The 17,177-nt window shown below is 32.9% G+C and overlaps 3 protein-coding genes across 3 annotated transcripts; 1 reads left to right on the plus strand and 2 right to left on the minus strand.

The window, feature by feature from the left end:
• The first annotated feature begins 1,090 nt into the window (after positions 1 to 1,090).
• LOC110713703 (non-functional NADPH-dependent codeinone reductase 2-like) lies at positions 1,091 to 7,828 on the plus strand. Its single transcript, XM_021892157.1, is given in 5 exon segments — positions 1,091 to 1,886; positions 5,061 to 5,304; positions 6,384 to 6,563; positions 7,265 to 7,391; positions 7,394 to 7,828. Coding segments are annotated over 5 exon segments (1,035 nt in total). The 5' UTR covers positions 1,091 to 1,497; the 3' UTR covers positions 7,489 to 7,828.
• Positions 7,829 to 9,946: 2,118 nt separating this feature from the next.
• On the minus strand, positions 9,947 to 12,010 carry LOC110713825 (non-functional NADPH-dependent codeinone reductase 2-like). Its single transcript, XM_021892265.1, has 4 exons — positions 11,390 to 12,010; positions 10,828 to 11,071; positions 10,542 to 10,721; positions 9,947 to 10,271 (listed from the first exon to the last, which is right to left on the minus strand). The coding sequence occupies exons 1-4, from the start codon at positions 11,698 to 11,700 to the stop codon at positions 10,047 to 10,049; spliced, it is 960 nt and encodes a 319-aa protein (XP_021747957.1). The 5' UTR covers positions 11,701 to 12,010; the 3' UTR covers positions 9,947 to 10,046.
• Positions 12,011 to 13,177: 1,167 nt separating this feature from the next.
• Positions 13,178 to 15,899, minus strand: LOC110713771 (metalloendoproteinase 3-MMP-like). Its single transcript, XM_021892216.1, has 2 exons — positions 15,658 to 15,899; positions 13,178 to 13,730 (listed from the first exon to the last, which is right to left on the minus strand). Exons 1-2 carry the CDS (start codon positions 15,897 to 15,899, stop codon positions 13,178 to 13,180), a joined length of 795 nt encoding a protein of 264 aa, XP_021747908.1.
• Between the last annotated feature and the right edge of the window lie 1,278 nt (positions 15,900 to 17,177).

The raw sequence follows: 17,177 nt of genomic DNA on the forward strand, positions 1-17,177 counted from the left end.
AACTTCAGGTCCGCTCATCATATTCAATTTACATTCATTCCAATAATCTAACTTCAAGTAGGTACATAATACTATAATTGAATGAGAAGGTAAAAACCTACTACTTCACGCTTTAATAAAAACATACCTGAATCGATTGAATCAACTATACTGTCGGATCAATTATATCAATATATTGCCTGATAAAGCTTAATTAGAAAATAGAAACAAGCACATAAGCAACCAAAATTTAACACGTTCACGTTAGTGGAAAACCACATGTTTCATATCATACTTGAAATATAAAAACATAATTCAATACATAAATTATAAATAGTTTCACATGTGCCTTAGGCTTACTTCGTACAAACATTCAAGACATTAGACATAGGATTTCACAAACAAATTATATGGGTAAATAACCAAACTCATTTACTACGGATAGGAAAAGTAATACCAAAATCTAGCAAATATATGTAATACAAGTTCATGAAAACCATACGTTCATAAAATTAACACCAATAATAATTCTAAATACCCTTTTAGATTCAAACTAAACAAAACTCATAGTCAAAACAAAACTACTAATTAGTTATTTTCTGCATCAAATCCAACTATTCCTAAATTGCTCATTGAACTCTAGGAATAATAAAAATACGAAAATTTGGGAAACAATATAAATATATATTATGTAAAGGCTTAAAATTAACAATAACAAGATAGTTGAGAATGAACTTTCCTGATATCAAAATCTTTCCCACTATAAAAAACCAGCCTTATCGTCAAATTCATGTTGTCAACGTCATCTGCTAGCCTGTAACTCATGAAAACGTCAATGAAAAGAAAATAAAGTATAGCAATAAGTCGAGATAAACAAACCAATGCAACCAAAAAATAATACGAGAGTTCTTTGTAATTAAATAAAGCGGCACTACCATTAACATTCCAAATTATTAATACTATGAGACTCCTTGTACTAGACCCAAATTAATTAATGAGGATTGGGAATGATATGACATTCTTGAAACGTGTGATTTCATTATTAAAAGATCAAAACCCATGATCAAGATTAATGTCCTTCTAATTTCTTCCCAAGATGCGACACAACAAGATAATAATGAGTATAATTTAGCACATTCAGTATACAACGAATTAATCATTAACCTAAGAATAGAGAGAAATATAAGAGAGATTGATAGAGAATATATCAGTGTATTTCTATTCCATATAATGGGGTATATATAAATACAATATATTAGGGTTTGAATGGATAAGAATATAAACCCTAGATTTAGATTGTTCCGAAATGATACAAAGGAAGATAATGAATATCCACAAATATTTCATAAGAAGATCCAAATTGTTTGAAAATGCAATTGTCTAAAAATAATGTGACATCGTCAAACTCCCTTCAAAAAAAAAAAATGTGACATCGTCAAACTCATTAGAACAATAATATCCAAAAAAAAGAACACAGAAACATCCCCAGTACCCCACAACAAAAATCTCCGAAATCATATGATACGAGTTGACCCACTAAGAGTACGAGCAATCCACCTTACAACTGAGTCAAATATGACAAGTCCACCGAGTCAACTCCGAGTCCCACAAATCAAACTCAGTCACGGAGAACGAAGCATCCCCGTCATCGGCTTAGGCACTGCCGTAGATCCTCCAGTATCGGCGGATGAAATGAAGTCAGCTGTTGTGCGGGCCATCGAAGTGGGCTATCGACACTTCGACACGGCCCATAAGTATAAATCGGAGCAGCCCGTTGGTGATGCGGTCCAAGAGGCTTTGAGTTTGGGCCTGGTCCAATCCAGAGATGAACTCTTTATCACTTCTAAGCTTTGGTGTGGTGATGCTCACCCAAACCTCGTTGTTCCTGGCCTCCAAAAATCCCTCAGGTATAAATTTAATGTCAATGTTATGTGTCTTTATCACATTGATTTGAAATTTCTGCCGTGTCTGTCAATCTGTTTAAGTTGATGTTAATTAAGTGTCGAGTTCTTGTATGAAATACAGAGGATTTTGTATTTTCGGAATTTTTTTTGCTCCATTTATCATGCACGGAGTTTTGTGAGTAATTGGAGTAAATAATAAAATATGGAGGTAGTGAGGTCGTGGTGATAAGTAAAAAAATAAAAAAATTGTAAAAAGCAAAAATAATATTAAAAAAAATTGTGGATAGAAAATACGAAATTAATAAAATATAATTTATATTTGATCAATTATGTGAGAGAAATGAATTACTCCCTCCGTGTTTTTTTTAAGTGTTACAATTACCATATTCGGCCGTGTTTTAATAAGTACTGTCTTCGTTACATGTTATTTGCAATGAACATTTTTTCTCTCTACTTTATGTCAAATCATTGCAAATAATATGTAACGGATGTAGTATTACACTTTCTATTTTGACAAAAAGCAACATTAAAATATAATCTCTCTCATCTCATGGTCCCCACCCAAACCCACTACTACTTTTTATTATTATAGTTATCCTTATACATTCATTATTTTTCAATAAACTATTAACCCCATTATATTTCTTTTACAATTATTTAATACTCCAACTACCCCACTTATCTCTTATTTTTCTCTTATTTTATTTAAATCAATTAAATTGCCTAAAACTATGTGACGGCCAAACTGTAACACTTAAAAAAACACGGAGGGAGTAAATATTGTCATAACTAGAGCAAATATTTAAAAACTTTCAGAAAAGAAAAGTGGAACAAATATTTTAAAACTTCATTAGTGATACTTTTGAAGTACAATTTTAACTACTAGCAATTTTAATTCTCGATAAAAACATGTTAAGGGGGATTTATTTTTAATCTGTAAGCTTTAATTAGACCGGAATATAATTGTCTCAGCTGATACTTAAATGTGTGTACCAACAAGAATTTTATTTTATTGTTTTCAATATATTTCTTTGTTGGTATAAAATGTACCATTCAAACACAATTTATTAGCAACGGAGTTTATTATAGTCATATATGAGTATATGACTAAAGCTATTATAACTTTAGAATTTTTAATGTTATGGAGTATCCAAAGTTGATATTTTGAAATTTTACACGGCCAATTGACCAGATTGGTAAATAAAAAAGACCTCTAGTGACAATTTGGTAAAAAAAACTTACTCCGACGACAGTTTGGTAAAAAAAGCTAACAATATGCGACAATTTGGTAAAAATAATAAACTCCAACGACATTTAGACCAAAAAATCTATTTTTTCCCGACAAACTCTTTAAAAATCCTATTTTAATTTGTTTTGTGTTCTTAAATTTATTTTTTCCATTTAAAATTTTGAATTTACATGTCATCCTTCTTATTTCCAACCCCTTTTTAAAAAAAATTCGTTAATAAGGGGTATGAAACTTAAGTGAAAATTGATACTTACAGTTTTTTTTTTTCAAATTGTTATTTCCGTAAAAAAGGGTTGGTAAAATAACAAGAAAAACGAAATATATTAAGCATTCGCGAGTAATTAATCGAAATTTTTTGTATTTTTTGTGTTAATTGTCGCCTGAGATTATTTTATTTACCAAATTGTCGCTTAAGGTTATTTTTTTTACCAATTTGTCGCCGGAGTAAATTTTTTTACCAAATTGTCGCTAAGGGTCTTTTTTATTTACCAATCTGGTCAATTGGCCAAATTTTACACAATATTTTCATGTACTTAGTTTATTTACTTTTACGCTTTGTTTGGATAGCAAAGAAGGAAGGAATGGAAGGGGAGGGAAAAAAGAGGAAGGAAAGGGAAAAGAAAGGGAGGGGGAGGTATCCTCCATTTTCTCTCCAAATCTCCCCAATTTTGGAGGGATTATGCTTATTAAAGAGTGAGGGAAAATGGATCCCTCCCTCTCCTCCCCTTCCTTCCATCAATCATTTACCCAAACAAGAGAATTTGTCCTTTTTCCTTCTATTCTCTTCTTTTCCTTCCATTTCTTTCTATCCAAACAAAGTGTTAGTGTGTAAAAAATATTACTTCGTGTATAGTCAAACTAGAGTATGTTAATAGTAAGGTGTTGCAAGGATTAACTAATGAAGGTGGTGTTTGGGAGTGGGTGTAGAAATGTAACTTTGTAGATGTGTTCTATGAAAAACTTCCTTTTAGTATTACGCTTTTTTTGGATAGCAAAGAAGGAAGGAAAAGAAGGGGAGGGAAAAATGAAGGAAGGGAAGGGAAAAGAAAGGGAGGGGTAGGTGAGCTCCATTTTCCCTCCAAATCTCTCCAATTTTGGAGAGATTATGGTTATTATAGAGAAAGGGAAAATGGATCTCTCCCTCTCCTTCCCCCTCCTTCCCCCAATCTTTTACCCAAACAAGAGATTTTGTCCCCCTCCATTTCTCTTCTCTTCTTTTCCTTCCATTTCTTTCTATCCAAACAAAGTGTTAAGCAAACCATAATTCAATGTACAATATGGATATCTGTAGAAAGCAAAGTTATGAAAATTTTGATATTCACTTGTTTGGTTTTTCATTAATGAAATTAGAAATCCATGAAATAGGAAATAATAGTAAAATATACTTAGGAAGTAATGTTTTGTAGATTGGTTGTAACTAAAGCAAAATAAAGTGTTGGATAGATGGCAATGTATATCTATCTGAGGAGCTTGACAATCCTATCATAGGCTAAGCACAAGCTCTGGAATTTGTGTTAGAGGAGAGTCTTACCACATAAAAGCACGACAGGATTCTGTCGTAATTGTTTGTAGTAGATGGAGTAGCCAATGTAATCCGTTTATGCTAGTTATCTCCTCAATTCATTATGATAGAGAATGAGTTTAGGTTTTAACTTGCTTAATGATTAGTTTGTCATAGATCTTTGATTGATTGAAAGGGACTATAATGGAAAACAAATCAGACAAAGAAAATTTGAAAGATTTACTCATATTTGGATGTTTATCTTAGCAACAATTCTCTTGTTAACAATCTAACATTGTAAAATTAGAATTTCCTCATGTTCACTTGGTTTCAAACATCAAGATACCGGACTTCCCCAGTGAATATATATGCATACTCCGACCCTCAAGTTTTTGAATAACTAGTTACTATGGGGGTGTTTTTGTAGGAATTTAAAAATGGAGTGGATTGATTTGTATTTGATTCACTGGCCACTAAGCTGTCAACCTGGTAAAAATGATTTTCCAATAAAGGAGGATGATTTTCTTCCCATGGATTTTCAAGGTGTTTGGGCCGCTATGGAAGAGTGCCAAAAGCTTGGCCTTGCTAAATGCATTGGAGTTAGCAATTTTTCCTGTAAGAAGCTCAATGATCTTCTGGCTATAGCTAAAATCCCACCTGCTGTTAATCAAGTAAGTGTTTTTTATTATTTTTTTCTCCCCAATGGTAGCTCTTCATTTATCACTGTTTTAGGTCTGTAATTTCCTTTCCATTTGGACTTAACTCTATTAAGTTGAATTCAATTCAGCTCTACTAAGTTTAATTCACTTTTGCTCCATTTAGTTCAATGTTATTACTATTATCAGTACAGTTTAACTCCATTGAATTCAGTTATGTTATGCTCAGCTCAGCTCAACTCCACTTATTCCAAAAAAAAGGGCCAGAATCTGTAGAAGGAGCATTATTAAATTAAGAAGACTTGTTTTTTTCCTTACATTCATCTACAGAGTAGTTGTATTAATAATATGTATCCTTAGGGGACGGGAAATAGTCCATTTCTTGACTTCATTAATCTTTAGTATAGAGAACTTATCTGCAGTATAGTTTTGTGCACCTCTAAGGGGTTTGGATATACTTCTTAAAAATGGTTCTAGGATTGGGTGTTTTATGCTACAGATAGAACAGGAGGCTACCTTTTCTTTTTTTGGGGTGTTCCTGAGTCTTATGATTTATCTCTGAAAGCTGCGGTAATTTTTTTTGTAAGAATTAGTTAACTTGGACTTTATACAGCAGTCTTAACCTGCTGTTCATTCCGTATAATTAAGAAATATGATTTGAAAGTACGTTTCATGATTATTTTTCTTTTGACGCTTTGGTGCACTGTACAGTGCACCTGAAATTTTTCTTGAAGAAGGCAGATTTATTACTGCTTTAATGTCATCAAAGCTTGCAACATAGTAAACGCCTCTAGTTCTCTAGGATCTCTGAGCATATAAAATACGCTTGTCATGTATAACTGTCCTGAAATCTCAACATATCTAAATAACACTATTTATTTGTCAACTATGCAATTACTATTTACTTCAGGGTCCTAATGCTACTATGCTACAAATTCTTTGTACGTTCCTATAATCCTATAAGCCATTATGGTGGACTCATAGTTAGTATTGTGATTAATAGCATGTAGTTCAGAGCTTGCCTTTATCTCCTTTGATATGTGCAAAGTCAGGTCATCATCTAACCTCGGGTATTCATGATTTGAAAATTAAAGGTGGAGGTTAGTCCATTTTGGCAACAGAAGAAGCTGATAGACTTGTGCAAGGAAAATGGTATTCTGATAACAGCTTATTCTCCATTAGGAGCCATAGGAACCTTCTACGGCAGCAACAGGATATTGGAATCTGAAGTGCTTCAGGAGATTGCCAAATCTAAAGGAAAGTCTATACCTCAGGTACTTGCCTTTTACACTTTATTTTTAAAGTCTTCACATTCTATACATTGCATGTAATGTGATGTCTGCATATACGTATGTTACTATCATAACTAAAAGTAAATTGTTGCCTTGTCACACGGATATACCAAAATCTCTCTGTAACTATTTGCCTGGATATTAATTTAATGACTTCTATAGTATTTTAACATTATGAAGTAATGTCCTTTGAATTTCAATCGAAATAAGAAATTCTCAAGTAGATTGAAATTGGAAAATGATGTTTAGGTTTTGTTTAGTAATCAGCGATAAATGGCTCTAATGTTAGTATATTTGAGTCATTATGTAAGAAAATTTCACTGACAATTTGATTGTAATGCAATGGTCTTATGTATTTCCTTCATCAATCATCATTACCATTTAATAATTGATACTAGCTCAAAAAAATATAAAGTGGTGATGGAATTTTATGAAGTGAAGCTCATATAGTTGGAGGTTGGAATCGCTTTGCCATAGACATTTGAGTAGATTTTGTTTTTGATAAAAGTGCACACAAACTCATTATCAATACCATTTATTAAAACAGTCCTAAAGGCTTAAATGGGGTAACCAGAATGCTATATTGTCGCTGTAATACCAGAGATCTTCTAATCTCTGCTGTCATCCTCTCTCTTCATTCCTTATCCCCTCAAAAGTGTCACTTTTATCTTTGGGAATTGCAGGTATGCTTGAGATGGGCATATGAGCAGGAAATTACTATAGTTGTTAAGAGTTTCAATAATGAGAGAATGAAAGAAAACCTTAAGATTTTTGACTGGGAATTGACTGAAGAAGACCATGAAAAAATCAGGGAATCCCTCAGAGTAGAGGGGTCACTGGCTGGCCTTATCTATCAAAGAAAGGGCCTTTTAAGACACTTGAAGAGCTCTGGGATGGAGAGCTTTGACTATGACAATGCTTTAAACTTGACGGCTACAATTGTAACGTTGTTGAGGATGTAACCCTCAGGCATTGAGAATGGACTCACTTGAGATTATAAATCTCACATTTGAAATTTTGATCGGACTAAGCCCCTCGTACTGAATACGAAACTATCCTATGTAGATCTCCTGACATGCCTTTCTTTCTATGTTTTTGACTTTCCGTCTGTATCTTTTGTTGCAAATGTCTGTTGCCATCTGGGAGGAGTTAGGAGTTGTGTGCAAACGGTTTGGCTTATGGCGAATCAGCAATAAGCCTGCAGTGTCTCCTGCCAACACTTTAAAAGTGAACAATTGATGGTTTCATGTTAGGTGTCTTGTCAGAAACTTTTCTCTGTGTGATCACCACTGGATGGTGGCTAGAATCTCAAATATTGTGGAACTGGTTGCATTGTGTTTGCTCGTCTGACATTTCCTCAAGAATGATTCTCTTAGGAATCTGCCTATCGTTTTGGAATTTGGGTGCAAAACACAAACTCAAACCAACCGTGGAGTGAACGATATTGCAGATGCAAGCGCCTACCAACAAAGGAGTGGGACTCGAAAAGGATGAAGTTATTGGGTAGCATGGTTCATTGGTTCTGATTCTGTTGGCACTCCAACAATTCATCTCCGTCTAATTCTATTGTGTTTGACTTTGACTAAAAAGAAAAAAGAAAAAACAAAAACCTTCAATGGGCTAGACTAAACCTTTTGGGCCATAATTTCAGGTTGAGGGCGGCCCAATCAAGTTTGATCAAAATTCAAGCTTAACAAGACACAAGTACACATCCAATAAGTAAAATCCATTCATCAATGCAAAATATATGTTGAAGTCTCAAATATTTGAAATCCAATAATCTTACAATCACAACCCAAACATGAAATGTCTTTACAGCACCAATGCTGAAGATCATATCTCGATTACATTAGTCTTTTGTAACTTCCTATACATCAAAAATATACCGCGTCAACAAACACACAATGAAATGCGAAATCAATTCAATCACTCAATAAAAGAACAAATAAATAGATTGTACATGTATACAACTATTTGTAAGAGTTTCTGCGGAATTTCTGAACAACCCAAGAAATGCTTCCTGAAGTGGAATCCTTTGCCTTCCTCATCCCCTTAGAAACCGATTCTTTGGTCTTCTCCATTCCATTCGCCGACACCTCCTTCGTCTTGTTAAAGCTTTCGCCGAATTTCTTTGACAATTTCTTCGTCAAACTTTTAGTTTTACTCCCATTGTTGCTGTTTCCCTTCTTATTAAGAGAAGAAGATTGATCTTCGTTATTGTTGTTGAAATCCCATTGATCCGCCCACGAGTTCGAGTATGAACCATGCCCTGCCATATTTTCTTTTCCTGTCTTTAAGGGACTTCAACAAAAATGAAAATGAATTGAATTACGAGAGGTTTTTGATGATGAAGAAAAGCTGTTAAATAACTTGGAAGATGGATAAATGTAGGAGAGTTATGTTAGGATTGTCTATTTGTTTCTAGCTGTCTAGACGTGGGAAGGTGTATGTTACGTTGAATGGATTTTCTTATCTGTCAAGTATGAAACTAGCAAACTATAATTATAATATATAAGTCATACTTTGTAAAAAAAAAATTATATGTTTTGACAGTTTTGTAAACTAAACAAAAAGTTATATCATTACTAAGATATTCTGTCAAATACTCATTTAAATCATATAGGGATATAGGTGGTTATAATATTACTATCATTTAAATTACATTACTTTTGTGAGAAGTGATTTTTTTTTTAAAGGTAATTAGTTAATTATATTACGCTTGTGAGAAGTGTCTACACGTAATTAAAAAACTTTAACAACGATAATTTAGATTTGTTGCACTTTATCAAACATTCACAATTACGTTTTAAATATAGTATGACACTTTTATTAGTTTGTAAAACACTTAAGGGTAGTATATGCAAGATGTACAATTGTATGAAGTTGCGATCAAAGTTCTGGTTAGATTGTGAAACTCCGTGATCGGAGAGTATTCCATTGATCATTATTTAAAGAGGTTACAATATTCACAGAGGGTAATATTCTCAATCAGTTCCATCTAATTCGCATGTCCTTTGTTACTCTCTCAATTAAACCACATAAACCTTCCACAAAATTTAGTACATACACCTTCCTTAGTTTGTTAAGCACTTAAGGGTAATATCCAAGGCGTAAAATTGTATGAAGCTGCGAACAAAGTTCCGTCTATTTCACATGTTCTTTTGTTACTCTCTCTCTCTCATTAAACCTTCCAAAATTTAGTTCATGACACCTTCCTTAGTTTGTTAAACACTTAAGGGTAGTATCCAATTGGTGTACAATAGTACGAAGTTGCGAGCAAAGTTCCGTCTATTTCACATGTCCTTTTGTTACTCTCTCTTTGTTAAACCACATAAAATCTTCCAAGATTAAAAATCAAACAAAACTTCAAAATTAAAAACCAGCTAAATCAAGTATAGCTTGGTAATGCTTCTTCATAGAGAGCTTTGTGTGATTGTCTCAATCACATTACATTCATCACTCAAATCAGATCTCTCCATCCCAGAGTTCCTCAATTGTTACAAAAGGACCAAAATTAGATGTATAATCTAATCCTCTACACACTCTATATTGTGGAATTTTTCTGATCTTCTCAAGGTCCTCAGCACTCAATTCCCAATCGAATATGTCGAGGTTTTGCTTCATTCTTTCCTTGTTGAAACTCTTTACCACCACCGCGATCCCCTGCTCCACTCCCCACCTCAAACATACCTGCATGAATTAGTTTGGTATCCATGATCAAATCGTTTACTTACCTCAAAATGTTATTTAATTAACAAAGAACAAATATTTCGAAATAGGTTTTTCTGTCATATTATTATTACAATAACCTTTAATTATAAAGTATACGCGTGCCATGTTTATACAAATATACCCTTTAAATCACTAATATTTTAGAAAAGGTGACAATTTTTTGATTTGTAATCAACTTGTGTGCAAACGTGACTCAGGTTGAGTATAATGTAGGTGTTGTTCAAGTACCTGAGCTACAGATTTATTTCGTCGATTGGCTATTTCTTTCAATACATCCGATTCCATGACATTCTTGCTGCCATAGAATGTCCCAAATGCACCTAAGGGCGAGTAAGCCGTTACAAGAACGCCTTTAGCCTTGCAGAATTCTATCATCTCCTTTTGTTGCCAACTCGGATTTACCTCAACCTTATACATACCAAAATTATGAAATAAATTTCAATATCATAGCATAGTATAATTCATAAAAGTATGCTTTAAATATGAAGTTTGAATTATTGGGTTGAAAGTTTACTTGATTAACAGCAGGAGGAATGGTAGCAAATGATAGTATTTGAGCCAATTTTGTGCGCGAAAAATTGCTAACTCCTATGGACTTTGCTAGCCCAAGTTTCTTGCATTCTTCCATACCTTCCCAAACCGATTTGTAATCCATTGCCATGAAATCTTCCTTCTTTATTGGGTACTCGTACACCCCCGGTTTCGAGCTCACCGGCCAGTGAATTAGATACAGATCAACGTAATCCAAATTCAGCTTCCTAAATCATAAAAGAGAGTACATTGTTAGCTCTTCAATTAGACATTTCATCAAACACTTCACAAGCAATTTTTATTCAAAAAAAACTAAATAATACTCCGTATAACATACTATCGATATCGATAGTTACATAGTTTTACCATTATAACATGTTATCAGAGTTAACGTGATACAAGTAAAGTATTAAACATATACTTGTATAATATTACGAATTGACCCTAACATCTATTATTAGCAACATAAAAATTTCTAACTAGCTAATACAAAAAATATCTTATGCAACTGTTGTATATTATGTGTTGTAATAAAGCCTATGTACCTCAAAGTTGCTTGCAACGCGGGGACCACGCGGTCGCGGTGTCCATCACTACACCAGAGTTTAGAGGTGATAAAGAGATCATCACGAGACGTGATCAAGCCTTGCTTAATTGCTTGAGCAATGGCCTCTCCTAGAGGTTGCTCCGTATAGTAAAGGCAAGCGGTATCAAAATGTCGGTAACCGGCCTCAATGGCCGTGAGAACGGCAGTTTTGGTTATCTCTGCCGCAACCGGTGGGTCGGGTGCGGTGCCAAACCCCAAAACGGGTATGCTCCCGCCATTGTGGCTTAACTGAATTCTTGGGATAGGCATTGAATTTGCAGGAATTGGAGGGAAAAGTTTTAAGTTGGTATGAAAGCAAAGAAATGGTGCACTTATTATTATAGTTTGGGTGAAAGATGTGTTTTGAAGTAAATTATAAGACGAAATTTAGGGATCATACTAAAACTGTGGATTGTTTGATTTTACTTTTTTTGGTGCGAATGTGAAAACTGTGGGTTGTAGTAAGTAGATTTCATCTTATTTTGATATCAAAAAGTTCCTTATGAAACTCGTTTCTCTATATTCTCTATCATGTGTCATGATTTATAACTTTTTCCAATTTTGGTTTGGTGTTGTCAAAAGTAAAGATGGTTTGGTGTGTTGTGAGTTGTGACTCATAAGAAACACTAATATTAGTGCATAAATTAATTAATGTGCTAAGGGAGTGTAAAAGTGGGGCACAAGTGGAGAAAAAGTGACTATCATCGCCAAACAATGTAAGTCATAACTTGTGATGAGATGTATAAAAAACTAATATAAGTGAGTAGTTTGTGGTAAACCAAATAATAGTGTAATGTTATGTACAGAATTTATTACCTCCGTTCTTTTTTGTTTATTATGTATGGAATTTTCAACTAAAAAATAAACTTTGGTTATATGCATGAGAGTTATTGTTAGATTTATTTAGATGTATAAGTTCAAATATTAACTTTTAAAAAGTAATAATTACTATTTTTGAGTGGTTAATTTTTAACCCATACAATGCCCCGGATACATAGATTAGTTATATATTATTATTTTTTTTTTGAAGAAATATATATTATTTTTTAAAAATTGATTAATTATTTTTATAATATTACTTGTACTATTAATTTTTTTTTTCAAATATAATTGAACATTAAAATTCATCATCTAATATTGGGTATTCTAGATATAATTAGTTTATTTTGTTCTTAAATTGTTATAAGAAACTATTTAAAATTGACATATATGTGAGAAAAAAATTAGTATAAAAAGTGCAACATATTTACGAGTTACATATTTCAAATAACTATAGAGTTGTATGAATGAGCAAAATTAGTGACATATGTCAGAATTCCATGTCTTGTCATGAGTTTTAATAATATATACGGAGTATATTGATATTGATACTTTTTTTTTTAATTGATATTTACAATAGTTGTAGATAAATGAAAGGATAAATGAAAGAAACATGCTTGTACTTAAAATACAATGTACTTGTATGATAGTTAAAGAAGCTTATAATAACCAAACCATTGCATGTGGTTCAGGTTTTTCTCAAACCAAACCGCGCCAAAAAATTAAAATAAACCCCAAACCCAAACCGCGATTTATGGCAAAGTCAAAACTTTATTATTTTTTTTTGAAAGCAAGTCAAAACTTTATTATAAATTGGCATACAGGCAAAGATAAATTTTGATGAATGGACTTTAATTAAGCAATGCATACATAGAAGATAGAAGTTCTTGGTCTCATATTGTAGCTAGTAATACAACACCCCTGCCTTTTAGCTACTTGATGAGTTATATATGGCTTGAATTCCTTTAATATCGTCGTCTTGGAGCTCTCTCTTCCTCTGACCAACTCGAATAGTCGCATACATCACAGCATTTACATCATCACTATGAGAGAGTCCTAGGAGATGACCCATTTCATGAAGAACAACAGAGGGTAGATCAAACTGATCTTTCCCAGGGTCATCACTCCAATTTTCATCGGCATCGAAATGTGACCTCCCATCAGTTGGATGAAAAGAATGAGCCAATTTTCCATCAGGCCCATCGAAGGGGCGTCCATCCCCGTGATCGCCTTTAAAGAAACTGAAACGGAAGTCGGATTTGTCGCCCTCGACGATTTGTTGAAATGTGAAGGGGCAATGCTGTGCCCATTTGCTGAATGCAGCTTCGACTATGGAGTTCATGTTTTGTGCTCCAGGAACTAGAGTTTTTGACAGTACTTGGTACGTTAGTTGGGTTTGTGTGGTTGGCCATTTCGTCCCGAATACTTTATACAATGATCTTCTGTTGATGTTCTCGTCTTTCTTAGGAATCGTTGTATTCCTGACATTTATGAGATAACCGTATTATGGAGTACATTAGTACGAAGTGTAATAATATCAGCTTTAGTACAATGTTAACTTAAAATGTACAATGTCTAAAAAAAAAAAAAGACCCTTAAAAGATAGAATTTCAAGATATTTCATATATTATCTTAATTCAATACTCCCTTAATCCCAAGTAAATAAAATTTTGGGGCATTGGGCACAAGTATATGGAATTGGATAAAAGTTATAGTACTCCAATACCTCCATAAGACTTCACCCTTACAGATCGGATGAATGGAAACAATAATACGAAATAATTCGAATCGGATTGGATTAGATTGAGGTTGAAAACCGAACTATATTTCAGATCGAATTGGATTTGATAATTGAGCCATGTGTTGAGTCTGTATTTTAATGATAATTGAGCCAAAAAATAACATTAAAATTTGATAACATTATATTTCAAACCAAAAATAACATTAAAAGACACCATATTATATAATCCAATTTGTTTTAACTTGTGTTTGCTACTTTTAATTTCTTTAATAAATATTGTATGACTCCTCTATAATTTAATTCGTTTTTAAAATAATGAAAAATTATAAAACATTGATAGTATAAAAATATACATTGATGAAACGATTCTAACTTGATATCGCATAACAATTATTTACCAAAACTATAAACCACAAAAAATTAGTCAATATAACTAACATTGCTACATTACATAAGCGAAATGTGTCTACTAAAAAAGCATGATTGAATAATAGAGTATAAATTAAAAAAAATATAATTAACATGTGCATATAGGGGTGTCAATTAAACAGTTTGGGTTTAGGTTGGGTTGATCAGTTTCGGGTAATAACGAGTCAGTTTATAACGAGTTGAAATGATCAGTGGATTAGTTTTTAAAATTATCTGGTGAATTTGGTTTGGGTTTTTTATTGTGGTTTTTATATATTCAAGTCGGGTCCTAATCGAGTGGGGTAATAGTCGATTCAGGTCATAATCAGTTTGGGTTACACTAAGTCGGTTTTAAAATGGGTTTAGCCAGTTCGTTTAAAGTGGGTTTCGGTTCAAAACAATTCAGATCCTAATCGGGTCAGATTGTAAACGGTTCGGGTTATGATAAGTTTGGGTTAAACTTGGTCAGTTTGAAAATGGGTTTCGGGTGAAATCGGGTTCGATCATTATCGGCTCATATCATAATCATTATGGATTGAACTTGGTCGGTTTGAAAACGAGTTTACCCAATCTGAAGCAGGTTTCAGTTCAAATTATATCAGGTTAAAATCGAGTCGGATCATTATCGAGTGGAGTTAATCAGATAATGGGTAGGAATGGGTCATGTTATAATCAAGTTAAGTCATAAATAAGTTGGTCTTTGGAATAGCGGGTTGGATGGGATCAAATCATACACATATTGGGTAACGGGCTGTATACAACTTAGTCTTCACAGGTTACGGGTTGTAAACTATTCAGTCTCAATTGGTTACGGGTAGTAAACGGTTTGGTCTCAACGAGTTACTGGTTATAAATTCGATCACAACGAGTTACGGGTTATAAATGGCTCGGTCACAACGGGTTACGGGTTGGAACGATTTAGGTTTATCGGATTTTTGTTGGGTTTAAACGGTTTTTGGTTTAAAATGAAACATGTTACTATCGGATTCAAATGTAATCGGTTCGGGTTGTTTTCAGTTTCGGACAACAACGGTTTGGCTTGATAACGGGTTGGGTTAGTAACGCTTCGCAAAAAATCGGTTCAGTTTAGTTTCGGATTGGAAAATTTGGGTCGGGTGGTTTAGTTTATTTTCGGATCAGTTTGAAACAGTCGGATTTAATGATTCGGGTCAAAAACTGACAACTCTATGTGGATTATATGAACGAAAAACAATTTACCTTAGCATACAGGAAATTTAGATTATGTATATATGACTTACCGAGGATTCATCAATGTAGCATCCACAAGTCTTGTGACATTTGATTCACCATTTTCTGTAATGGTCATGGTAGTAGTCACCTCGCTTTTGGGAAGGCCATCTACGTTTTGGCCCTTCCTACGTCCTTCTAAACTCTTTAGAAAGCCAAAAGGGCTAGCATTTTGTTTTGACTGGATTGTGTGTTGATTCAAAGTAAGGATCAACAGTAAAATAGCAAAAAGATGGTGAGCTTTAGCTACCATATTTTACTGGAATGATTAAATGTATCTTAATATTATTGCTTTGGTTATTATGGGTTATTAGCCAAATGACATTGCTTATATAGTTGAACAAAACTAAATTAATATAAAATGTGACATTATTAAAATGTGACATTATTATTTGTCCCATAATATTGCATATTTCCATTGAATGCATTCCCATTATTATTGATATCCAAAGATACGGTAATAAAAAATTTCCATATCTTGCGACCACTTAGCTTGCAGGATCATTTAATTACTTCCCCCGTTTCAAAAGAACGACCCATTTGGTCTAATTTTAGTCCAAAAAAGAATGACCCATTAGCATTAAAATACCACCAATTTGCAACAAAATATTTAATATTTGTACAAAATTAGCTTCCCCATATAAAATTTTGTTTTTTCATATACTTTTATTACTATCTCTCATTACTTTTTTGTAAACCACATATAAATTTATCTTTCCAATACATTTTTACTTCTTTTATTTAATTTTATAATACCCGCGAAATCAACCCAAAAGGGTCGTTCTTTTGGGGACGAAGGGAGTACAAGATACGGAGTACATTTTATTTTCTATATTTCTATACATATCATGTTTATTTGTTGGATTTTTTTATTTTTTAATTGGAAATTCTATTTATTAACCCTCTATTTTTTATTTCTCTGTAGTGAATAACATTAATTACTTTTTATCTTTGGTAATACTGAGTAATAAATTATTGATACTCAATTAACGGTAATATTAATAATAGACTCTTTAAGCACGGGTTTTTATTAATAGTTAAATTTAACATTCAATACTTAATCGTAATAACAAATGTTTATTTTTTTAATTTTGTACAATTAAGGTTGACACAATAAACAACATACATTTTGTAATTTCTTTTGTTCAAACAACAATATAAACCAACTATTGAAGAAAAATAGTAAGAAAATAATATATTACTTCCGTCAATAATTATGTGCAACTTTTTCTATTTTTGTCCGCTAAACATTATGTGTAACAAAAAAATTTCTTTCCTCTTTTAGTAAAAAAAAAAAACTAGTCAAATGTCAATTTTACACTCATTTGAAAAATTAAAACACAATTACTAACTATAATCAGATTTAATTGGTCACTAATTCTCACCCTATTTTCATCCCAACCCACCCAATCTAATTCATCAACTCTTCATCTTCAATTCAAGAAACCCAAAACCATCTTCATTTTCATCTTCATCATCATCTATCCCCATATTTTCTCTCTCATCTTTCAATCAAATTATCTCTTTGAAT

Source organism: Chenopodium quinoa, unplaced genomic scaffold (assembly GCF_001683475.1).
Source record: "Chenopodium quinoa cultivar QQ74 unplaced genomic scaffold, ASM168347v1, whole genome shotgun sequence".
Lineage (NCBI taxonomy): Eukaryota > Viridiplantae > Streptophyta > Magnoliopsida > Caryophyllales > Amaranthaceae > Chenopodium > Chenopodium quinoa.

Coding starts and splice junctions, on each gene's coding strand:
- LOC110713825 (XM_021892265.1), bottom strand. CDS start 11,700: ATGCCTATCCCAAGAATTCAGTTAAGCCACAATGGCGGGAGCATACCC. Junction 11,072..11,389: donor GCGTTGCAAGCAACTTTGAG/GTACATAGGCTT, acceptor TTTATGATTTAG/GAAGCTGAATTTGGATTACG. Junction 10,722..10,827: donor TTCCTCCTGCTGTTAATCAA/GTAAACTTTCAA, acceptor GGTATGTATAAG/GTTGAGGTAAATCCGAGTTG.
- LOC110713771 (XM_021892216.1), bottom strand. CDS start 15,899: ATGGTAGCTAAAGCTCACCATCTTTTTGCTATTTTACTGTTGATCCTT. Junction 13,731..15,657: donor GCTACATTGATGAATCCTCG/GTAAGTCATATA, acceptor CATAAATGTCAG/GAATACAACGATTCCTAAGA.